General features: G+C 48.7%; 1 protein-coding gene across 3 annotated transcripts in view; it reads left to right on the top strand.

Moving 5' to 3' along the window:
* TRANK1 (tetratricopeptide repeat and ankyrin repeat containing 1) overlaps positions 1-23948 on the top strand; it is a 1005982-nt gene that overhangs the window by 471974 nt on the left and 510060 nt on the right. For all 3 annotated transcript variants that reach the window (XM_086964756.1, XM_086964757.1, XM_086964755.1), the window contains one exon: positions 1700-1951. In XM_086964756.1, the coding sequence (XP_086820882.1) occupies positions 1700-1951 (252 nt within the window). The remainder of the gene's footprint in view (positions 1-1699; positions 1952-23948) is intronic.

The raw sequence follows: 23948 nt of genomic DNA, 5'->3' as shown, positions 1-23948 counted from the left end.
ACCTTCACAAAACACTATTGTGTAGATGAGCAAGCAAAACAACAAGCTAGTGTAGGTCAGGCTGTATTAAAACATTTTTTCAAACTACTGCAACAGATACATGTAGCCACCGCTAAGGAGGATACTGCTATATAGCCTATGCATAGTGTACAATCTGCAGCTCATATGCCTCCAACGGAAAATGCTACTTACCAGTATGCATCTGTTCTTGGCATGTAGAGCTGCAGAATTGTACACGCCTACCCTCCTCCTGGATACTTCTATCTGATCTATCATAATTAGATACATCACGCATGGACACCTTTCTATTTCTCACTTCTCCATCTAACCCTACTGGCAAAACAATCTAACGATGGAGCCGAAGCCCATGTGCACTGTCAGCCGAAGGAGGAGTCACCAACCTTGTGACTACAAGACTTCTTCGAAGACAAAAACAACATGCAAACATCCGAGCCCAACACCAAATGGCGATCTATGCATAGTGTACAGCTCTACATGCCAAGAAAAGATGCATACTGCTAAGTAGCATTTTCCTTTTCTTCTTATGTTGGTATTTATTGTCTTCCACGGATCTCAATGTTGTGAACAGCAGCAGTGTTATCTGCGGTGAGAAGCAAAAGGGCTTGCAACCTCATATTTAACAAAGATAAAAAACAAGCGCTGGTCTCACACCGCTCCCGGCATACCGAGCGCGGCGAACGCGCTAATTAACAATCGCGTGCAGGAGACCTAACAAGCCCGGGGGTGGTGCGTGCTCGGTCTTCACTTTTCAAGTACTGCACTTGTGCTTGTGGCACGCTGCTGCTCGCTCCCGCAAGGTGGATGCCGCCACAAGCTTGAGTGCAATGCTTGAAAATTAGCAGACCGACGGCTAAAGGCCCTCCTATGCAGCGCATGATCGCTGCGTATGCGAAATCTAAAAAAAAAGGTGCATGTACCAAACTCCGTTAATTTTGTCTTATTTCTTCTAACATTGTGGCACCGTTTTCTTGCAAGCTTGAAAAGATATTGCCCAAATTAAACATGCGAAAACAGTAGTATGCTTTACTGAAATATTATTTTTGTTTGTGGTGGTAGAATGTCACATTGATCAGGAAGCAGCCCTTTATCTTTTTATGGTCTAGCTTGACAGTGCAACTGTTGCCAGAGTGAGCTTTACTAGAGAGAGATTTCGGCTCTGCCAACATATTAGTGGCCAAGATTAAATATTTTGATTGGGCAGAGGTTGGAATTCAACAAAAAAGCGATTGCCGTCTAAACAGCTGTATTTCGCTGCTTGAACTCGAACTTTCAGGGTCACATGTATGACATTGTAATGCTATTAAAGTGTCTTCGGTAACTAGATAATTTATGGTGGATTTCTCTGGTAGCATCATAGATGGGAGGAGGGCAGTCCTTAACCTACAAGGACATTTAGGTTTGGCTCTAAAGTGCATATTTCACCTGACCTTTTAACCAATTCCAGTATTACACTACAGTTCTTTGCTTCCACACACATATTTATCCATTCATATGCTATGTACTTGTAGTGATTCACATTACATTACATTACAATACAATCATTCTTTTGAATGCAGACCGACTGACAATGCCAAAGCTTATTTAATTGTTTAGCATTAGTGCACAGCAATCCAGTTTTTACATTTCTTTTTGTGTTAAATTAGTACGGTTAATTGTAATATTTTTTTTGTCTTTGCAGAAATTCCACCCGAAATGACCTGTGACATTGCAGAAAGCTATGCTAAAATGGTAGTAGTTCATTTGTTATTTACGCAAAAGTGGCACGAGGTCTTACTGCTGCTCACAGGGAAAGCCAGTGGGGATGAACTGGAAAAAGGAGGCCTGTTTAAAAACTGCTGCCTTTCAGACTTCAACATTGGTGTTGTTGTGAAAGACCTTAGACCGTACAAGCAACGAGTACAGCTATTGAGATGCCTACTGGAAAGAGGAGGTGAGCATTCACATGTATTTGCTCTATTTTTTGCTGTTTTGTTATTTTGCTCTTGTCAATGTGCGTGTTTGTGTGTGTGTGCACGGATATATGTTTAATGAAAAGTTTTTAAAAAACAAGCAAAGGAAATACAATAGGTCTCACATTTTCTTGGGTTTAAGTTACTGGTGCTGTAAATGATAATGTATTTTACCTATGTGTTATGGAGTGTATGTAGATGGTGGCGAGGGAGGGGAGAGGAGGTAAGCGGGTGTCTAGAACGTAAATCTTGAAGAGTGAATGAAAATAAATTGGTTTTGTCATTGTAGTGCAAGGGTGTGAGCTTTCCATTTAAAGGGAGGATACCAGGAGTCTGAACAAATCTGCGTTGCTGTGATCCTGGGTGTTAAGAGTCAATGTGCAAAGAGCCCCAGGTTCACACCTCCCCCTGGGCAGGGAGTATTTGCACTTCAAACCAGAGCTGTACTGGGAATGCAAACCGGCCCTGGCAATTGAGTCGGACTGCCTGGGGAGGGGGGATGGGCTAGGGGGGTTGGGTGATGCGTTGCTGGAAAAGGAAAACACTGCACCTGATTTTGTTACAAGGTGTTATAAAACCATCCCCGGTAACAAAAATGGCCCCCACCCTGGTGGCCCACCAGGTAAACACCAAGTACCCTCTACAACCAGTCCGGCCCTGCTTCAAACCATATAACACAGAACACATAAGGGAGGCGAAGACTAGGGCTCTGAGATGTACACCACTGAGTGCCTTGGTGCACTACCTGCTTACCCCAAAGGCGTGCAAGCATGCAGACTTCAGCACTAGGGTCGGACACCTGTGTGTATATATATATGTGCGCGCTCATACAGAAGTACCCGGACGCTATATCCCCATGTGACTAAAGCCAATGGCTTGCAGAAACATCACCTCATCTAAGAAGGCTTCAAGAACAAGACCTTAATTTTATTACTGTGGAAATAGGATTGAAAATCCTCTCCCAATGCAGTGTAGAAAAAAGCTACACTGCAATACTTCTGGTAAAGAAATAGATTTGATTTAGTGGAAATCTGCCTCCATCCAAAGAAACCAAGAGGAAAACATACCTTAGAGGTGTGCAGTAAAGCCTGCCATTGAGAATGAGGATGAAATGGTATTAATTGAAGTGCTGGTGAACCCGAATCCCCCAGGACCGTAGGCGAGTCACCAGAGGAGCCAGCAGGTTTGTGAACAGCCTAGGAGATTATATTAGTACAAAGGGGACGGGTAGGGTAGTCTAAAATGCAAGGCAAAACTACAATCCAACTTAACGGGGCGAGACAAAATGGAGAAAACAGGCCGGCACCTACACAGCCTTAAGACAGCACACCGCTGCTGTCGTACTCCAATTGAGCTCTATTGCTAAGTCCACACCTGAACCGGAGTTGCAGGACATAGTGAGAATGTTAATGAAACCTTCTGTAAACACGAAAGAGGGACAACATAAGAATTGCAAGAACATACATACAGGTACTTGCAACGCCTATCTGCTGGGACAGCAAAATAATAGGAAGTGTTTGGGCCAGTCCTGGTATTTTTTCTTATGGTTGCAAGATTCCTATCTCTCGGATGGTACAGCCTCGTGGCAAGGAAAGAGATGCAAAGTTAAGGTTAATTCTAAATTGACCTCTTCAGAGACGTGACCATGGTAATCTGTCATTTGTCACAAAAATCTAAAATGAGGACAGTTAGCCTGACGAAATCAAGCTGACAAAATTTCATTTTAGAGAAAGATAAAATTTACTAAATGAATTCTTCACAAAAATATATTTCGATGGAAAAGATAAAGGTAACAATAACGAGAGGAGGGAGGGCAGCACAGGGAAAGGCATACCCTGCTGACAGCAAGAACCAGAATCTTTTACCTCTTGCTTGAGGCGGCTTGTCAGGAATGAAGAGGAGCTAATGCATCCCGCTGCAGACCCCAGTCCCGTACTGTAGAGGATGTGGCATCACGGTCAGAGTTGCCGACGTTGGAGCTGAGGGACCAGGTTTGAGTCTCGACAGCAGCTCACCATTCTGTGATTCTGGGCGAATTACAATATTATTGTTTTGAAAAAGGCAATTACTGAAATATTTGAGTGTGAGTTGAGAATGAATTCCCTCATCTGATTCTGAACTTTAAATGCCTACATCTGCTAAAAGCAGCTTAGCGGTGGACCGAATACCATATGGCATGACAGCCAGAGCTGCGGCCTTCGGAGCTAAGGAACAGGGTTTGAGTCTCTACGTCGACTCAACATCTGATTCAGGGTGAATCATTCGATTTGCCGTGTCAAATGTAAACAAGTAGCTTAAGTGGCACTCCAGTAAAGCGCTCTGATACTATGAGCCACTGTAAAAAATAAAGTGTTGGTGGGAGTAGAAAGCGATGTACAAGCAGTGAGGAGAGGGTGGCCCGATCACAGAACAATGACACTGCACAGAACCTGAGAGAGGCAGATGTTGTTCTTGCAACAGGGTGGGAGGTGGGAGATTACGTGAACTGTGAGCCTTGAGGAGAGATCAGAAAAAACAAAGTAGTGCCCTGAAGCAAAACATATGGTCAATAACGAGAGGATCCCTGTAGCAGGGGCAATCTCCAGGGCGGAACAAAAAAGCTCAAAGGCAGGACAAATTAATGCTATTTACCAAGGTAAAAAACGGAATTTGGAAAGGCAGATAAAAGAACCGATGGTAAGGCTGGTCATGTTTAAAACCCCATGGACTGAATACCACAGTGAGACCTAAAAAATTGAATCAACAAGGAAGAAATACTATTATAGAGAACAATATACCATTCATATATCATTTCCTCAAGCACAATCGGAGGGGAAAAATGAAAATTAAGTTTTTCTTAAGAAACTGGCAAACCACTTTATACTCATCTAGGACTCGAACACCCAGGATCTTTTGAGGGTGGTGGGTAACAGTTTGGGAGAAAAGGAAAGAAGGAACACCTAGAAATGCATTGGTGAATCTTTTAATACCCTGCATAATTAAATGTAAAATAACACAGCTGCCTGAACTCCCAGGGAGATATGCTCCGCTACTTTAATTATTTGACCTAGAGCATTTATATGTGCCCTGATCCCAAAAGCCAGTACCCAATAAACACTTAATAAATTCACGTTAAGCCCTAGACTGTGTTCAGAATGTACAAAAAAGCTTTAGAAATCTCACCTGGTGTGAAATCGTGTTCGAGGCACGGAGCTGTAAATCTGAAAGAGACACGTTAGTGATAGATTCCTTACCTTAGAATAACCCCAGGCGTCAGATTGGATCCGGAAAGTTTTGTGTAGCAGTACCCTTGCGCGTCTGTAGGCGTCGTCTGCGGCTCCGTGTCCGTCGTCGGCGTCGTGGGCGCCATGATGACGTCGTCGGAGTACTTAGACGCCGCCTCCGCGTGCTGACGTCAGTTCTTCTTTTTTCCGCGCCAGCCAGCGCAGATCTGGAAAGAGCAGTTCCCTAGTCACTTTTTGACTAAACTTTTGTGATCTTTTTTGATCCATTTCGAAGCCTTTACGACTCCGACGGTGCCGTTAGGGATGCCCGGATTCAAGCATTGTGACGAGTGCGACCGTACCATGTCGGTCACGGGCCCCCACCGCCTGTGCCTGATGTGTTTGGGCGTCGACCATGACGACGAGGCCTGCTCCGACTGTCGGGCCCTTTCGAGGAAGGCCAGGCGGGAGCGGTCCCGCAGGCGACTCGAAATCCGCCAGTCGGCCCCGCGCCGTGTGAGGTCCCGGTCCCGGTCCCACGGGAGGTCGAGGGACAGGTCGCGGGGACGGAGCCGTCACAGCTCCGGGAGTTGGCGCCACTCCTCCGGGTCCAAGTCGTCAGGTAAGAAGCACAAGAAGTCGAAGAGACATCATCGCTCTTCCGACTCCCCCCGATGCTCGCGCGATGTGGCCGGGGGTTCAGGTGACACAGCCCACGCGGTTCCTCGGGAGTCGCGGGCGCCGCATCCGGCCCCATACCCCCCGGTCCATGGGCTGAACGCGACGCCGGAGGAGATCGAGCGTTTCCTCATGGCCATGAGGTCCCTTTCTCCTCCGACGGGTTCTGCGGCGCCTTCGGGCCCAGTGAACCCGTCTGGGGGCCCTAGTGGGTCGGGGGCTACGACCCCGAGGCTGTTGGGTGCTTCGGCCTCGAGCCGCCGGCGCCTTCGGGCCCGGCGCCGCAGGGCCCCACGATCCCGACACCGCCGGTGCCCTCGGGCCCTGCGCCGCAGGGTACAGCAGCCCCGGCGTCGTCTGTGCCTTCGGGCCCGGCGCCGCAGGGAGCCGCTGGACCCTCCTCGGGCGATGGACCGTCCCCGGTGGACCTTACGACCCCCCCGGGGTCGGTCCGTGTGGTGTCGCCTCCGGCGTCGGCCCCGATGCCTCCTCTCAAACGGTTCCGGCGTCGCTCTCGACGCCGTTCGGAGATTTTCATTTCTATGAACCGTCTTCATTCGCTTATGACCCTGAATCTCAGGAGATGGGGGAAGAGGAGAATTGGGAGTGGTCTGAGGACCCTCTGACAAGGGAATGTCAGTCTAACATGGACTGGGCAGGAGACCTTGGGGAGGCCAGTGGCCTGGACACCTCTCCAGACACGGGATTCGTTTCTCCTCCTACCGTGGCTTCGAAGGAGGGCGCTACATATAGTGTGGTGTTGATGAGGGCTGCTAAGGCCTTGGGCCTTGAGCTCCCCGTCGCGGCCGTGAGGACTAACCTCCTCACTGAGGTCCTTAAGCCGCAGTCATGCTCCATGGAGCCTCTGCTGCTGTTTAATGAGGCCTTGACGGACGTTCTTTTGGGCACTTGATCCAGGCCCGCTACAGGTTCGCCTGTAGATAGGAACGTGGCCAGACGCCACCGCCCGGCCCCGGGCGACCCATGTTTCCTGTCCACCCACCCTACCCCCGAGAGTCTGGTTATCCAGGCCTCTAACTCCCAGACCGCATTCCCGACGGCTCCCCCGTCGGGAATCTAAGAGGTACGAGGCCTATGGCAAAAAGGTGTTCTTGTCCCTTAGCTTGGGACTGCGGTCCTCCAACACCGCATGCCTCTTGGGCCGTTACACCCACTCTCTGTGGGAAACGGTGGCGGAAGTGCTGCCAGAGTGTCCGTTGGAGGTACGGGCCAAACTCGGCCAAGCCCTACTGGAGGGCCGGGAAGCAGCAAAGTATTCAATCAGGTGCGGACTGGATACTACTGACTCGCTGGGCAGAGCGATGGCTACGACGGTGGCGATACGACGCCACGCCTGGCTGAGATCCGCCAACTTCTCGGCAGACGTCCAAAATAAACTCATGTACATGCCGTTCGATGGCTGTCGCCTCTTTGGCGACAAGGCAGACCACGCGCTTGAGCGCTTTAATGACTCCAGGGCTACGGCCAAGTACTTGGGCCTCTCGGCCCCGCGCCAGCAAATGGGTGCCTTTCGCTCCTTTCGTGGCCAAGGAAGGGGCGCCCCCACACGTGCCGCCAGCCACTCGCCGCAAACTGTCGTCCAGCGCGGCGGCGGCCGTGGAAACCGCCGTGGAGGCGGTCGGGGAAACAAGCGGAGCCAGTCCACACCTGCCCCCGCAGCATCCGCCTCTAAACCCTCCTAGTCCGTGCTTTTCGGCCCATGTGACGCCAGTGGGAGGCAGGGTTCGCCATCACCTCTCTCACTGGCGCACAGTCACTTTGGACAGGTGGGTGCTGCAGATCGTCCGAAGGGGCTACTCCCTCCCCTTCGAGACGACCCCTCAAGCCATGCCACCGCAACACCACCGCGTATCGGGGGATCACTTGCGGCTCCTGCAGGAGGAAGTTTCGGCCCTCTTGGCCAAGGGGGCCATCGAGCGCGTTCCTGGGCCATAAGTAGGACGTGGTTGCTACTCCCACTACTTCCTGGTACCCAAGAAGGGCAAAGGGGGCCTACGCCCTATCTTGGATCTGAGGAACGTCAACGGCTTCCTCCGGAAGGAGAAGTTTAAGATGCTGACTTTGGCTCAGGTCTTAGCTGCCCTAGACCCAGGAGACTGGATGGTAGCGTTGGACTTGCAGGACGCATACTTCCACATCCCCGTCCTGCCGGCCCACCGGCGTTACCTGTGGTTCACGGTTGGCCTCGAGCACTTTCAGTTTACCATGCTCCCCTTCGGCCTTACCAGCGCCCCACGGGTGTTCACGAAGGTGATGGCGGTGGTCGCAGCTCACCTGCTCAGGTTAGGGGTTTCAGTCTTCCCCTACCTAGACGACTGGTTGTTGAAGGCGGGCTCGCCCCAGGCAGTCGTCAACCACCTCCAGACTAAGGCGGATCTCCTGCACCGGCTGGGATTTTCCATCAATGTGCCGAAGTCACACCTGTGCCCCTCTCAGAAGCTCCTTTTCATCGGAGCGGTTCTCGACTCGGCGCAGTTTCGGGTTTACCCGCCCGAACAGCGGGTTTGGGATATACAGGCCCTGGTTCCGATCTTCGGGCCGTTATCCCGGGTTTCGGTCAGGTTGACGCTGCGGCTTCTGGGGCTGATGGCCTCCTGCATCCTTCTGGTGCATCACGCACGGTGGCGGATGCGGGCTCTGCAGTGGGACCTGAAGTTTCAGTGGGCCCAGCACCGGGGCAACCTGTCCGACCATGTCCTGATCTCGGAGGGGACTGCGAGACAGCTGCAGTGGTGGCTCACGGACCGCGATTGGGTCAACGGCAGATCCCTCTCCCTTCCCCAACCGGAGCACGTGGTTGTGACGGACGCGTCCCTCCAGGGCTGGGGAGGCCACTTGGGAGAGGCGGAGATCAGAGGACTCTGGTCTCCGGCGGAGTCCCGGCTCCATATCAATCTGTTGGAGCTGCGGGCGATTCGTCTGGCACTGAAAGCATTCCTCCCGTCTGTCCGAGGGAGTGTAGTGCAGGTGTTCACGGACAACACCACCGCCATGTGGTACTGCAACAAACAGGGCGGGGTGGGGTCGTGGACCCTATGCCAGGAGGCTCTGCGCCTCTGGCAATGGCTGGAACATCAGGGCGTGACTCTGGTGGTTCAACACCTGGCAGGTTCTCTGAACGCCAGGGCGGACGAACTCAGCCGTCGGTGCTCGATGGATCACGAATGGCGTCTGAACTCGGACGTGGCGCAAGGCCTCTTTCTGCGATGGGGAGAGCCTTGGTTAATTCTATTCGCCACCGAAGAGAACGCGCAATGTCATCAGCTCTGCGCGTTGGAATTTCCAAGGCGGCACTCGCTCGGAGACGCTTTTCGTCGCGAGTGGAGCTGCGGTCTGTTGTACGTTTTTCCGCCTATACTTCCTCTGCCCAGAGTGCTGAAGAAGATCAAGCGCGACCAGGCAAAAGTCATCCTTGTGGCTCCGGACTGGGCACGAAGGTACTGGTATCCCGAGCTACTCAGTATGTCAGTCGATCCCCCGGTTCGTCTGCCTCTTCAGGAGGACCTTCTGTCGCAGCAGCAGGGGACGGTCCTCCACCCGAACCTGTCCAGTCTCCACCTCCATGCATGGAGATTGAGCGGCGACAGTTGAGGCCATTTGACTTGCCTCCTGAAGTTTGCAACATCATTCTGGCAGCCAGGCGTCCCTCCACAAAGACGGTATACGCCTGCAGGTGGAACAGATTTGTGGCATGGTGCACAGCAAAGGCTGTGGATCCCCTCAATGCCCCTCTCTCTGAGGTTCTTCTCTTCCTTCTTTCTCTTGCCCGGCAGGGCTCTGCTCTGGGCACTATCAAGGGCTATCTTTCGGCTCTTTCAGCCTTTCTGAGGCTGCCTGACCAACCTTCTTTGTTCAAGTCCCCTATCGTAAAACGATTCCTGAAGGGCATCACTCATACTTTTCCTCCTGTTCCCTTCATGATGCCTCAGTGGGACTTGAACCTGGTTCTCACATTTCTGATGTGCGCTCCCTTTGAGCCACTTCACAACTGTCCTCTTCGCCTTCTTTCTTTGAAGACTGCCTTCCTGGTTGCCATCACCTCTGCCAGGAGAGTGAGTGAGCTCCAGGCTCTTTCTTGTAAGCCTCCTTTCCTTTCAGTCCATCCGGACAAGGTTGTTTTGAGGACTAGGCCCTCCTTCTTGCCTAAGGTGGTCACGGCCTTCCACATTGGGCAGTCCATCACATTGCCCACCTTCTTTCCGCCTCCGCACCCCTCGAGAGAGGAGGAGAGGCTCCACCGTCTGGACCCAAAACGTGCGCTCTCGTTCTGTCTGGATCGCACACGCCAGTTCCGGGTGGATGATCAACTCTTTGTTGGGTACGAGGGCGCTAAGAAAGGGAAAGCGGTGCACAAGAGGACCATTTCTCGATGGATTATCATGTGCATCCAGGCGTGTTACTCCTTGGCTAAGAAGGAACCCCCTGTTGGGCTGAGGGCTCATTCCACTCGATCCACGGCCACTACAACTGCCTTGGGTCGCGGTGTGCCCTTGCAGGACATTTGCCAGGCAGCTACGTGGGCCTCGTTGCACACGTTTGCGAGGCACTACTGCCTGGACAGTCAAGTCCGGAGGGATGGCTACTTCGGCCGTTCCGTTCTCCAGGACTTTCTGGTGTAAATATTGGTTCGCAGACCCACCACCACGGGGATGGTGTTGCTGGGGTATCTATTCTAAGGTAAGGAATCAATCACAAACGTGTCTCTTTCAGATGCACAAGTTACTACTTGTGTAACAATATATCTGTAAGAGACATTAGTTAGTGATAGATTCCTTACCGACACACCCATCCTCCCCGTTCTGCGAACCGATATCTAGGGTTAAGGTCATCCCCCTTCAGGGCCCTAGTTTCTTGGCACCAGTGTCGGTTTTTGTCATGGCTCTGGGCTTCTGGCGCGGAAAAGCTGTGGCTAAGAACTGACGTCAGCATGCGAAGGCGGCGTCTAAGTACTCCGACGATGTCATCACGGCGCCGACGACGGACGCGGAGCCGCAGACGACGCCTACCGACGCGCAAGGGTACTGCTACGCAAAACTTTCCGGATCCAGTCTGACGCCTGCGGTTATTCTAAGGTAAGGAATCTATCACTAACTAATGTCTCTTACAGATATATCGTTACACAAGTAGTAACTTGTGCATCACATGCTTTGCATAAGTTTGCCATCTAGTGTTGGGTCTTGATGTTTGCACTTTGTTTTTCTTCAATGAAGTATTTTCCAATCACGAGGTAGGTGACTCCTCCTGTCGGTGGTAGTGCTCCTGGGCATCAACTCCATTGTTAGATTGTTTTTTCTGTGTTGCTCTAAATACCCGGACACCGACTTGCACGAAGTTTGCAACTTGTGTCTCTTCCCGGGACACAACGAACAGGACTGCGATGCGTGCTAATCTTTTTGATCAAAGAAGACGCTCCAAGACGTCAACAAAGAGGCTCCGTTCTGGATCTTTTTGGTGAAGATTTCAAAGAAATCTTCGACGCGCAAGGTGCCGAAGAAGAATAGGAACACATTTCCCTGTCCGACGCAGAATCAGACATGGAAGAAGACATTCCACAGGGTCAACGTACCGTGAGTATTAATACTCCCCTGCCCAAAATATGCCCCAGAAGATTGCTCTGCGCCCCTCTGTGCCTTCGAGCCAAAGTTGGCACCAAGAACATGTTTCCAATGCCGCGCCTTCGGGCTAGGCACAGAAACACCAGCCAAAGCCTTCTGGCACAGGACTGAGTCAGCCCCATTCAAGCACAAAACTGAAATCTTCGACACCGAAATCCAAGCACGTTATCATGACCATTCCTTCGATACTGAAACATAAATCTTCAGATCTGAACACTTCAGCACCGAAACATTCCGCACCGAAAATATTGGCCCCAAAAGACAAAACTGCTCCTCCCCCATCCAAGGAGCCTTGTTTCTACGTTCCTCCTTCTAACACGGACCCAAAACAAAAAGAACTTTCATTAATCCTAAGACTGGTCACATTCATGTAAAATTGCCAGCTAAACGGAAACCAGAGAAAGATGTGGCTACTAATCCTTCTCCTCCTTCTCTTAACCCACTTGACCCTAACTTACTTATTACTCCTACACATTCACCACAACCACAGTCACCAGACCATCAAGGTGACGGGTTGGGCATGGCAATGCACCCCATTACAATGATCCAGATGCATGGGATGATTATAATTCAGATCCTAACACTGACAGACGACTTGGATCTATACCCTTCAAAACCATTTTCACCTGACGACAATGTAGGGTTTATAGAATTAATTAATAGTGCTGCTCAATATCATGGTATTCGGAATTCAGAAAAGGGGGTGGTGATGAACAAAGTGTCTGAATTAAGCAGACCACTCTTACCTAGTCCAAAGATCAGTGCTTGATCCATCACCGTTATTTATCTTACTGCACCATCCCAGCTCAGAACCTGGCTATATGCAAATCAGTCTGTCCCTGGCCCAGTGCATCATGGGAACAGGGCAGACTAAACTACCAAGCCAATTCTTCACCAGAAAGGAGACAAGCTACCGGGGACCGGTTTCTGGCATTTCAGCCGTCTTCGGCCCGGCTTGCTTGAATCCTGATGGTGCAGTGAGAAAGGGACTCATGTCTGAGTATACCCTGCCACACCTATAGTGGCCAAAAACGATTCAGAAAAGGGGGTGGTGATGAACAGAGTGTCTGAATTAAGCAGACCACTCTTACCCAGTCCAAAGATCAGGGCTTGATCCATCACCGTTATTTACCTTACTGCACCATCCCAGCTCAGAACCTGGCTATATGCAAATCAGTCTGTCCCTGGCCCAGTGCATCATGGGAACAGGGCAGACTAAACTACCAAGCCAATTCTTCACCAGAAAGGAGACAAGCTACCGGGGACCGGTTTCTGGCATTTCAGCCGTCTTCGGCCCGGCTTGCTTGAATCCTGATGGTGCAGTGAGAAAGGGACTCATGTCTGAGTATACCCTGCCACACCTATAGTGGCCCAAAACGATTCAGAAAAGGGGGTGGTGATGAACAGAGTGTCTGAATTAAGCAGACCACTCTTACCCAGTCCAAAGATCAGGGCTTGATCCATCACCGTTATTTACCTTACTGCACCATCCCAGCTCAGAACCTGGCTATATGCAAATCAGTCTGTCCCTGGCCCAGTGCATCATGGGAACAGGGCAGACTAAACTACCAAGCCAATTCTTCACCAGAAAGGAGACACGCTACCGGGGACCGGTTTCTGGCATTTCAGCCGTCTTCGGCCCGGCTTGCTTGAATCCTGATGGTGCAGTGAGAAAGGGACTCATGTCTGAGTATACCCTGCCACACCTATAGTGGCCAAAAACGATTCAGAAAAGGGGGTGGTGATGAACAGAGTGTCTGAATTAAGCAGATCACTCTTACCCAGTCCAATGGATCAAGCCCTGATCTTTGGACTGGGTAAGAGTGGTCTGCTTAATTCAGACACTCTGTTCATCACCACCCCCTTTTCTGAATCAATATCATGGTATTCAGCTTCACAAAGAAACTATGGAGGAGGATTTTCTTTTTGAGACCCTAAGTTCTTCTCAAAGATCAACTCACATACTTCCCATGCTTAAGAGTATGCTTAAGCACGTAGACAATATATTTTAAGACCAGGCGCTAAAGTACTAACACCACGGTTAGACAATACAAACCTGCACGTAAAGACCCTGTCCACACTAAAGGGCAACTTCCCTTAGACTACCTTGTGGTTTTAACACACGCAAAAGAGCAAAATCTCAAACAATAGGAGATGCCCCCCCTCCTGACAAGGAGTCCAACCTCTTAGATGACTCAGGCAAAAGAGTAGCTGCACAGGCAGCCAATAACTAGCGTATTGCCATCACACAGGCTCTGTTAGCGAGATATGACCGGGCTTACTATGATGAATTGGAATAAATGCTCCAATTCTTGCCAGATGAACACAAATCTAAGGCACAGGATTTAATTGAGGAAGGGAAATTAATTTCCAACACTTCTATTAGATGTGCATTAGACGCAGCTGACACGGCAGCTCGCGCTGTCAACACCAGTGTTCTCTTAACCTACCCTTCGATAAACAACACCTATTTGGTCCTGTGGTGGATACTTCTTTAGAAATGATGAAAAAGGACACCAAGGTCTCAGTCTATCGGGGCTTTGTAGTATCCAGCTGGTCAGCGTTCCTTTTGCCGCTCCTTCTACAGTGGAAGCTCAAAAAATACCTCTATAGACACCTCATCTTCGTACAAAGGCAACAATCAGTCATCCTCTTCCGAAGGTTACTTTAGAGGAGGATTTCGAGGCAATAATGGCAAGGGAAGGGGCAAAGGTAACATACCCCGTACTTCCCCTGCTGCAAACAAATAGTGACTTAACTCTTCCGCCTGATCATTCCACACCTGTAAGGGAATGTCTCTCTCAATTTCTTCCTGTCTGGAAAATTATCACTTCAGACAGATGGGTTCTAGAAATTGTCCAATCTGGTTATTGCCTGGAGCTTACTGACAATCCCCCACACATTGCTTTAAGAACACACAAATTGTCACCAGAGCATTTGGATCTTCTCAAGCAAGAGGTTCACTCCCTACTGCAAAAGGAGCTATAGAGCCCGTCCCGTTACAATATAAAGGGCTCTGGTATACTCCCTATACATACTAATATCCAAAAAGGACAGAATTCTCAGGCCTATATTAGGCCTTAGACACCTAAATCTCTACATTCAATCAGACCACTTTCACATGGTAACACTCCAACAAGTGCTTCCACCCCTTCAGCAAAGCGACTTTCGGTCTACTCTAGACTTTAAGGACGCATATTTCCATATTCCAATACATCCTACTCACCCCAAATTCCACAGGTTTGTGGTAGCAGGAAAGCATTACCAATTAAAAGTGCTTCCATTTGGAGTGACCACTGCTCCCAGGATATTCAACAAATGCCTGGCAGTCGTCGCTGCACATCTGCAAAGACAATATGTTCACATTAGATTCAGTGGCAGAACGAGCGCTACGCCTTGGATGTTAAACAAGCATTACTCTATTACATAGAAAGGACAAAACCTTTTGGTAAAACTATACAACTCTTTCTTGCTTTTGCTCCACCACACAAAGGCAATCAATTTCTAAATCAGGTATTGCAAGGACATGTTATGCAAAAGCAAAGAGAACTTTACCACTTCCCTCTAGAGCACATTCCACTTGCAAAATAGGGGCTTTTATGGCTTTTTTAGGAAACATTCTCATAACTGACATCTGTAAAGATGCAACATGGTCTACACAACACACATTTACAAAACACTATTGTAGAGATGTGTTAGCCAGACAACAAGCTAATGTAGGCTAGGCAGTTCTACATACACTCTTTCAAACATCTGCAACAGCTACAGGTTAGGCACCGCTTTGGGAGATTACTGCTGTATAGTCTATGCAAAGCATGAAATCTACAGCTCACATCCCTCGAACGGAAAATGCTACTTACCCACTATGCATCTGTTCTGGGCATGTAGAGCTGTAGATTCACATGTGCCCACCTGCCTCGCCGGGTGCCTGTACCTTTTCCAGTATTATCTTACTTAGATACATGCGTATGGACATCTTTATTCTACTCCTATTAACTCCATTTTCACCCTCTGCGGGAAAACAATCTAACAATGGAGTCGATACCCATGCGCACTATCACCGAAAGAAGCAGTCACCTACCTTGTGACTGGAAAAGACTTCTTAGAAGAAAAGCAAAGTACAAACATCCGGACCCAACACTAGAAGGTAGACTTATACAAAACATGTGAATCTACAGCTCTACGTGCCAAGAACAGATGCATACTGGAAAAGTATAATTTTCATTCTTTACGATATGATCAACATTCCGTTTAATGGGGAAACTCAGGGAGGCAACAAGACCTGTTATAACCATCTACATTGTTTAACACCAGCAACCTAGCAGGGTATCGGGGTGGGAGGTCAGGAAGCACCAGGAGTTGATTGCCACATAGCATCACTTCCTTGCCACACTTTTCATTGTACTAATTGACTGGTTTGAGTAATTTTACCTATTTAGCTATGTCAATGAGTAGGTTGACCAGGCTTCCAAAGGTGAAAGGCTGTCTACTGATCCAAGTTCATCTTGTCAAGTATTAATGCTACCAGTTTTGGAGCTCTTGTGTCAAGGGATCAAAGAACAAGGCCACCTTTCCGTCGGTTATTAGCAGTGCTATAAGGCAGACATCACCAACTAAGTTAGCATCTGATAGAGACATCTAGCCACAGATTCCTTAACTTAGAATATCCCCAGCCGTCAGACTGGATTCGGACTTTTTTTTGCAGCAGCACCTCTGCACGGTGGGGGATGGTGCCTCACGACCCCGCTCTGATGTCGTAAACGAACGTGACGTCAGTGAGGTCATATACGTCCCTCCCGACGTGCTGATGTCAGTTTACTTCTTTTCCGCGTGCAACCCGGATCCGGAGTAAACAGTTACTCTGGCCTGTTTTCAGGCCCTTTTTTGACGCTTCACGTCTGGAACAGTGTGCGATGCCTTCGGGCTTTAAAACGTTGTGAGAAAGTGGCTCTATATATATTGGACCAGAATAAGGTACAGTGTGTATAGAGTCCACAAACCCCAGAGGTATAACAGAGGTTAAAGTCAGGACTTACCTTACACTCAAAAGTGGTAGCTTGGTCTAGCAGTAAGGCAGTACCAGAGGACAGTGTAAAGCATTTGTTGTACACACTCAGTCAGCAAAAGGTTTCACGCACTCCAGGACTGAACTCCAGGCCAATTGTTTTTATATCAACAGATATAATTGTTTTATTTTTAGAACCAACAGGTTTAAAAATATACTTTTCTCGAGATGAGTACTCTCATGTAATTACTGTGCAAAGAGGCAATAAACTTTGTGAACACAATAGATACAGGGGATGCAGCAGGCAACACAATTCTAAACCCACTTTAATATTGAGCTCAATGGGTTTTCATCATATAAGTACAGTTGATTACTTTGAAGATTAATTTGGCAGTTCCAGGACTGGATCCTAGATTCAGTCCTCGGGTCTAAGCTGAAACCACTTTGGTAAAATCGTTTTAGTTATTGTAGTGATTTTTCAGGAATATAAAGCTGTTTTAAAAGTTCACACTTAAAAACGTTTCAAAGAAAATCTGGCAATGTTATTCAGAGGGAGAAAATTCAGGTTGCAGGTAAAGTACGAACTTGTTACTTTTGTAATCCAGTACTGGTCTCTTAGGTCCAGCACCAAGGTCTCAACATAAAACAGGTAAGTAATTACGTTTCAGTATTTCGTATGATTTTTAAAGAATATTTCAAGTTTTCAAAAGTAGACACTTTGAAGAAATTTCATGGAAAAGCAGACAATGGATTCCTATGGAGAAAATACAGGTTACTAGTAAGTCCGGTCAGGATTTCTTTTTCGGTTCAGTACTGGGCTACAAGGTACAGTACTGGCTTCTCTCCTGAGCACAGGTGAGTACTTCGGAATTCGGTTGATTTTATATGAATATTTTAAGTTTTCAAAAGTAGACAGAAGATTTTTCAAGTCAAACCAGTCAATGTTATCCAATGGCAGGTAAGTGAGTTATCGGATTCCAGGTGACTACTCGACTGGTGAAGTTAGGGTTCTGGGCATAGACTCAGGGGTCCCCCAGGGTCAGGTAGGTACAGTTGGTTCACCCTCAGCGGCACAGGGGCGGCAGTGTGCAGAGGTAGTTAGGCCCAATGTTATCCAAGAGGGGCAGGGGGCCTCCGGTTGGTGACTGCTGGCTAGCAGGCCATGCAGCTGTGGGAGCTGGGCTCCTGGTCACTTGCTCAGGGCAAATGGGGAAGCAGGATAGGGCAAAGGTTGCACGGCCAGAGGCACTCGGGCGGCTGGGTGCAGGGAGCTTTTGAGCCGTTGGGCACTCAATGTTATTCAATGGGACACTCAATGTTATTCAATGGTAAAGGTAAAAGGTGAACAAAGGCTGCAGGCTCGGGGACGGAGACTCTTCAGGGGCAACCACCACTTCGAGAGAAAATTTGGGATCTTGAAGCACAGGTAGGTACCCCAAAGGTAGGCGCAGGGGGTTGCAGGGTGCCGGGTGCAGGGGTGTCTTTGGGTGTCAGAAAAGCTTACCCTCGGCTGGTCGCGGTTGGGGGGGGTGCCTGGTTCTGAGTCTGCAGGCGTCATCTGGGTCGTCGAGGAGGGTCTTTGGGCACTGGGCTTCGGGTTTCAGTAGCCGGGGGGACATCCTCGTGGTCTTGGAACACTTGGCCACGTGCCGGGCGCGGCAGGTGCAGAGTGGGCTGGTCCGGAGCTTCCTGGTTGGCACCAGGGGTGTGGTTGCAGCAGAGCTTCTGCTGATGGGAGTCCCAATCTTCAAGAGGGTCAAGGCAGGCAGGTCCTCTGGGTGTCCCAAGGTTGCTGTCCGCAGGAGTCGCCGGGATTAGGCAGGAGCAGGTTCCAGGATCGACAGGCCGGTAGGGCTGGGGCCAAGTCAGTTGTTGTTGTCCTGTTGTAAGCAGCTGCATGGTGGGTCTTCTTCGTCTTGATCTTCTTTCTTCTTTTCTTATTGGGATCTGAGGAAGGAAGGTTCAGGGAGCCCCTAAATACTGAATTTAGGGGCGTAACAGGTAGGGCAAGGGCAGGGACCAATAGGTCCCTGTCCTGGGGTGGGTACACCCCCTAGCCTGCACCTCTCCTGTGGGAGGTGGGCAGGAGCCTAGCTGTGATTGGGCAGGGCTCCCCTTCTTCAAGATGGCCGGAGCCCGGGGTCGTGCTTCACCTAGTCTCCCCCAACTGAGTGGTGGGGTTGGCACAGGCTTGCACACCCCCTTCCTGACTTAGTTTTTCCCGCCAGTCTTCCTGCCAGAGTGGGGGTCAGCACTGGTGGGGGCCAGTTGCTGGGTGCAGCAAATGGTCTGGAGAAGCTCACAGAGGCGGCAGGCCTTTGAAGCTTCCCCCTGCCCATCCTGGGGGAGGAGACCTAGCACCTCACCCAGGATGTGCATTGTTGCAGAGCGGGGGCAACAGGTCTGCTGTGTGGCAGCCTCTGCAGTCACTCAGCCCAGACGTGGATTGTAAGTAGGTTTTCAGGGGGCATCTCTAAGATGCCCTCTGGTGCATTTTACATGAAATCCCACACTGACATCAGTGCGGGTTTAATGTGCTGAGAAGTTTGGTACCAAACTTGTCAGTCTTCAGTGTAGCCATTATGGTGCTGTCGAGTTTGTAATGACAACCTCCCAGCACTGTATACTCTTAATGGCATCACTGCACTTACAGTGCCCAGGAATGGCCCTGGGAATTGTAGGGGCACAGGGCTCATGCACCTGTGCCCACTCTGGCATAGGGCACCCAGCAAGAGGGGTGACTGAAGTATGCCAGGGCAGTGGGTTCTGTGGGCATGGCACACATGGATGTGTGCCATGTCGACTTTGTTTAGTTCTCTACTTAGACACTCGGCCTGCAAAGGTGCTGTGTGGGTGTCAGGGTACAGGGCCCCTGAGGGTGGCACAATAAGTGCTGCAGTCCTCAGGGGTCTTCTCTGGTCACCATGCCCATGGTACCTAGGGTACCATTTACTAGGGGCTGATAGGTGGCCAGAGATGCCAATTGGGTTTTAGTTTCAACACAGTTTTAGGGAAGGAGCACAGGCTCTGGGTACCTGGTTGGCAGGAACCCAGGGCACACTCAGTCAAAGCACATCAGCAGTTCAGAATAAAGTCGGGGCATACCAATGCAAGAAAGATGGCACTTTCACATGTGTACCTACTCTTTGCGGCAAATGTCTGTGACTGACCCACACCTTATCTGTATATCGTGTCTGGGTGAACACCACGACTCAATAGATTGCGACACCTTCCAACACCTGAAGCCGAAGTCCCGGCGGGAGCGCAGGATGAAGCTGCTTTCGGCTCGCCTGTCCCGGTCGGAGTCGTCTCTGCCTCTGGCCTCCTCATCGGCAACAGGTTCCTCTGGCAGTGGGTTCCATTTGCGGCGTTGGTCACCCTCTGGTTCCCAGGTGTGTCATTAGCCTCGTTTGGCTTCCTGAAAAGTGCTGCCTTTTTCATGTTCTTTTTCTGGCTGAAAACCTGTGTATTTTTTAGCTTCTCTCAACATCCTGTGATGGTTATTTAGTCAGGAATTGGCTTTTTTCCATCTACGTTTACCTGAGGTGTTACTCTTCACAACTTTTCTCTGAGTATCATGCTGATCAATTTGACAGATGTCCTTCATGTGGAAATGAGAAGTTCTGAAAAGATAAAAACAGTGGTTGTTTCTCCTGTCTACTGGATTCTCATTCAGTCACCAAGTGTAGGATCTGCTTAGAGATGCCCTACAAGCATCCTAAGGATGGGGGAGGGAGTTCGATTGAAGACAAAATAGCGAGAGATAAGCCACTCTACTTCTCGGTTCACTACTTCTAGCGGGGTAAGGGATCTCTCAAGCTCCTCTTCTGCACCTAGTGTGACAGGGTCTGATTCCCCTTTAGGACCCTCAGGCCAGTCCTCGAGTCACCAGTACCCTCTGTCGTGGCATTGGAGTTCAAAATGGTAGTTGTCAAGACACTCGACATAGGAGGATTTCTGGTTCCTCTCTGTCAACGTCTGGTGGTTCCCCGTCACGGCGATCTGTTCTCTGCATTGGGTGGGATCACAATTTCAGTGGGGGATATTCCTATAACTACTTTGGTGCAGACAGGTGAGAAACCAGGAAGCAGGGCAGAGCTGGAGCAGCATCCTAAATGTTTCATCTACGGAGCCACAATCTTTCTCTTCAGATCCTCTTCCTGGCTCATCTGTGAATGATGAGACCAATCCTCCCAGCGCCTCCATGACCAACCCATTTGTGGGGACATGGGGCCAGATGTAGCAAAATCAGAAATATCGACTCTTAATTACCGAATTTTACCGATTCGGTAATTAAGATTAGGTATTTCCAATGTAGGTACCAATTCGGTAAATTTTACTGAATCGGTAAAATTCGGTATTTACCGATTCGGTAAATACCGAATCAGTATTTGCTATTGAATCCTATGGGCCTTGAAGCCCATAGTGGTAACCTTGTGGTAAATCTCCCGCCCGCACACACCTACCGCTGGTTATTGCATGTTGTCACCGTGCAGCTTTTAGAGTAAACGCCTATGACGTGATATGGTTTATTACGCGTGTGTACTTGAACGTTTTTTGGCGCAAGACTAACTTGAGTGTCCTGTTTAAGGTTACAGTAGATATACCGCCCATATGTGACCGCCGCTAACCATTAGATATAGTTAGTGCTCAGTGCAGTGTTAGGGGTAGAAGCCGGCGGGCTCGAATTTACTTGGCGTGTATGCTAGAACATAGGGGAGCGTGACTGTCTTATGCATACGGCGCATTATTAAATATTTGCCACTTACTTGGTGAATGCCTGAGCTTCGTTACACGCACCTACCCATCGCCGCTGGAACCGGGTGGAGGCAGTGGGAGGGGTTGTTTTCGTTTTTAAGGGGAAGTGATTACGACCATGATTGGTTCATGATAATGGCAGCCATATTGTAGTGGTTTAGTGGTTGCGAAATACATGTATTTAAACACTCCAGGTCTCTAATGAAAGCCTCTGTTTTAGATTAGTGAGGTTTAATATACGTTTTATGAGAAGATGGCGTAGCGTTAAAAAACGGGCTAAGGATAGTATAATTAGGACCAAGTTCTAGAGTTGGTGCCACATGTTCGTGTCATAACTTATTACTCCAGCTGGGATCAGACTATATAATCATGTTGGTTCAAGCACTGGCATTTCACTATTTTGTAGCTTAACTGATTGGAGATGCCTGTTCGATTTAGTTGTAGTTAATGACATACTGGTGAAGGGTTGTATCCAGTATTATATCTTGCAGTGAAAACTGCTTCGGCCATATTGGAGTGGTGTCGATCTGTTTATTATGGGAGTCCTACTGTTAAGGCGTATTGCCTTGTGGTGGTTAGTGTTTTGTTAGGTTACACCCTATAATTAGTAACATGATTGTGGACAACCAGAGTGGATGGGGTTACACCAAGATTATTGATAGGGAGTTTTTTAACCCAAGCTCTTTGGAAGGAGGTGTTACTCTTTTGATAATTTAACAGTATATGCATAGTGATAACTATGGGTCCAGCGAGTTCAGCGATCATGTCAGAGGCTGGCCCAGGGCATATCTTCATTCAGGCCCTTGCTGTTGGAAGACAATCTATGAATCCAACGCTGTTCTTTGTACAACAGCCCTTCCTTTGATGTCTGTTGACTCGCTTCGAGGATAAGCCATTGGAGAGAGTCTGGGGTGTGTTGCATTTCTAAAAAATGCCTACACATTTTGGTGTTACTTTTTTTGCACCTGAAATTGCTTCGGTGTTCAGATATCCTAGTCTTTACATTGCGTGTCGTCATACCTATATAGTATAGGTTGCAAGGACATATGATCAAGTAAATGCAATTCGTGCTGTTGCAATTTGTGTGGCCTCTCATTTCCCACTTGAATGTGTCAGATAAGGTGATGTATTTGTATTTGTTAGTGAGAGGGCACGCCGTGCAACTACCACATGGGTAGTGTCCAGTGACTGGTGGCAGGTTCCATAATGTTACTTGTCGGTTGGGTTCATTTTTTGTCTTGGGTCTGGTGTGAATAAGGATATCTTTCATGTTCCTTGACCTTTTGAAGGCGAACCTTGGTTGGTCTATGTTGAGGGTGCCTGTGTTAAGAATAGACCAATGGCGTTTAACAATTTTCTTTATGTGGTTGGATACTAGTGTGAAAGTTGTCACGCATGTCATAGGTTGAGCAGTTATGGGAACTCTTTCTCTTGGTTCAATTAGGCCCTCCCTGTTGTTGTTCTGTGCTCTTTTCAAGCTTCTTTTTATATCTCTAGTGGGATATCCTCTTTCTCTCAGGTTCCTTGAAAGGATGGCAGATTCAGTTTTGTAATTGGCCATGGTACTACAGTTGCGCCGTATCCTGAGGAATTGCCCATACGGTAAGTTAGATCGTAGGGCTTTTGGGTGATGGCTATGGTAGTGAAGCAAGCTGTTGCGGTCAGTATTTTTCTTGAATAAAGTAGTACTGAGGGATCTCCCTTCCATACATATCTTAAGGTCAAGGAATTCTATATGATTACTTGAGGCAGTGATGGTAAAGGACAAGTATGGATTTAGACCGTTTATCCATTCAAAAAAATCTTTGTATGAGTCTTCGTTTCCTGACCAAAAGATCAGGATGTCGTCTATGTAACGCTTCCATAACTTTATGTTCTCATGGAAGGGATTGGTCAACGACGATATGTGGGTCTCTTCAAAGTTTGCCATGTACAGACATGCTATACTGGGGGCTACCGTACTCCCCATGCAAGTTCCCTGTATTTGATGGTAGTAGGTTCCCTTGAATTCAAAATAGTTCTCAGTAAGAACCTTTTCTGCACATTCCATTATAAAGCTGATGGGCGTAGCAGACGCCCATTCAGTTTTTTCCAGAGTAGTGGCCATAACACCTAGGGAGGCCCTCTAAGGGATGTTGGTGTAGAGGGCTTCACGTCTAGGGTTATGAGGAAATCAATAGATCCGGTCTCACTGTAATCCGAATGAACTGACCACCTCCTCACCCCTTAGGTACTCAATCCACTAACAATACATTGAGTACTGGCACAGACACACCAAGTGTAGGGGAAATAGATTCACAACCACAGATCAAACCCTCTAGACACCCCTATTGTAGGGGAATTACATTCCGAATCTCAAACCAATTCCTTATGACTTAAAGTCTTTGTTTTAGCAGAACACAAACATGAGATAGCAACTGCACGGTAGCCTGTGTATATCCATGCCGTACATCGACATTAGATTGTAAACACCATAGAGTCTCCATATATTTCTGTATATACTATTGAGATTTCTTCCTCTATATAGCATTGTGGTGGAAGATCTCCCTGAAGCTTTACCCGCTGGACACTGTCGTTGTCTGATTGTTTTTAACTTTAGGTGAGTTGTGAATAACTGCGTGCCATGAATACCAATTGGGTATTCTCTTTTAAACACAAGGTTTTTACCTTCACATGTCACTCCCACTGAATTCCCACT

The sequence above is a fragment of the Lissotriton vulgaris genome, chromosome 4_1 (genome assembly GCF_964263255.1).
Source record: "Lissotriton vulgaris chromosome 4_1, aLisVul1.2, whole genome shotgun sequence".
Taxonomy (NCBI): Eukaryota; Metazoa; Chordata; class Amphibia; order Caudata; family Salamandridae; genus Lissotriton; species Lissotriton vulgaris.
This window is presented reverse-complemented; position numbering and strand designations above follow the sequence as displayed.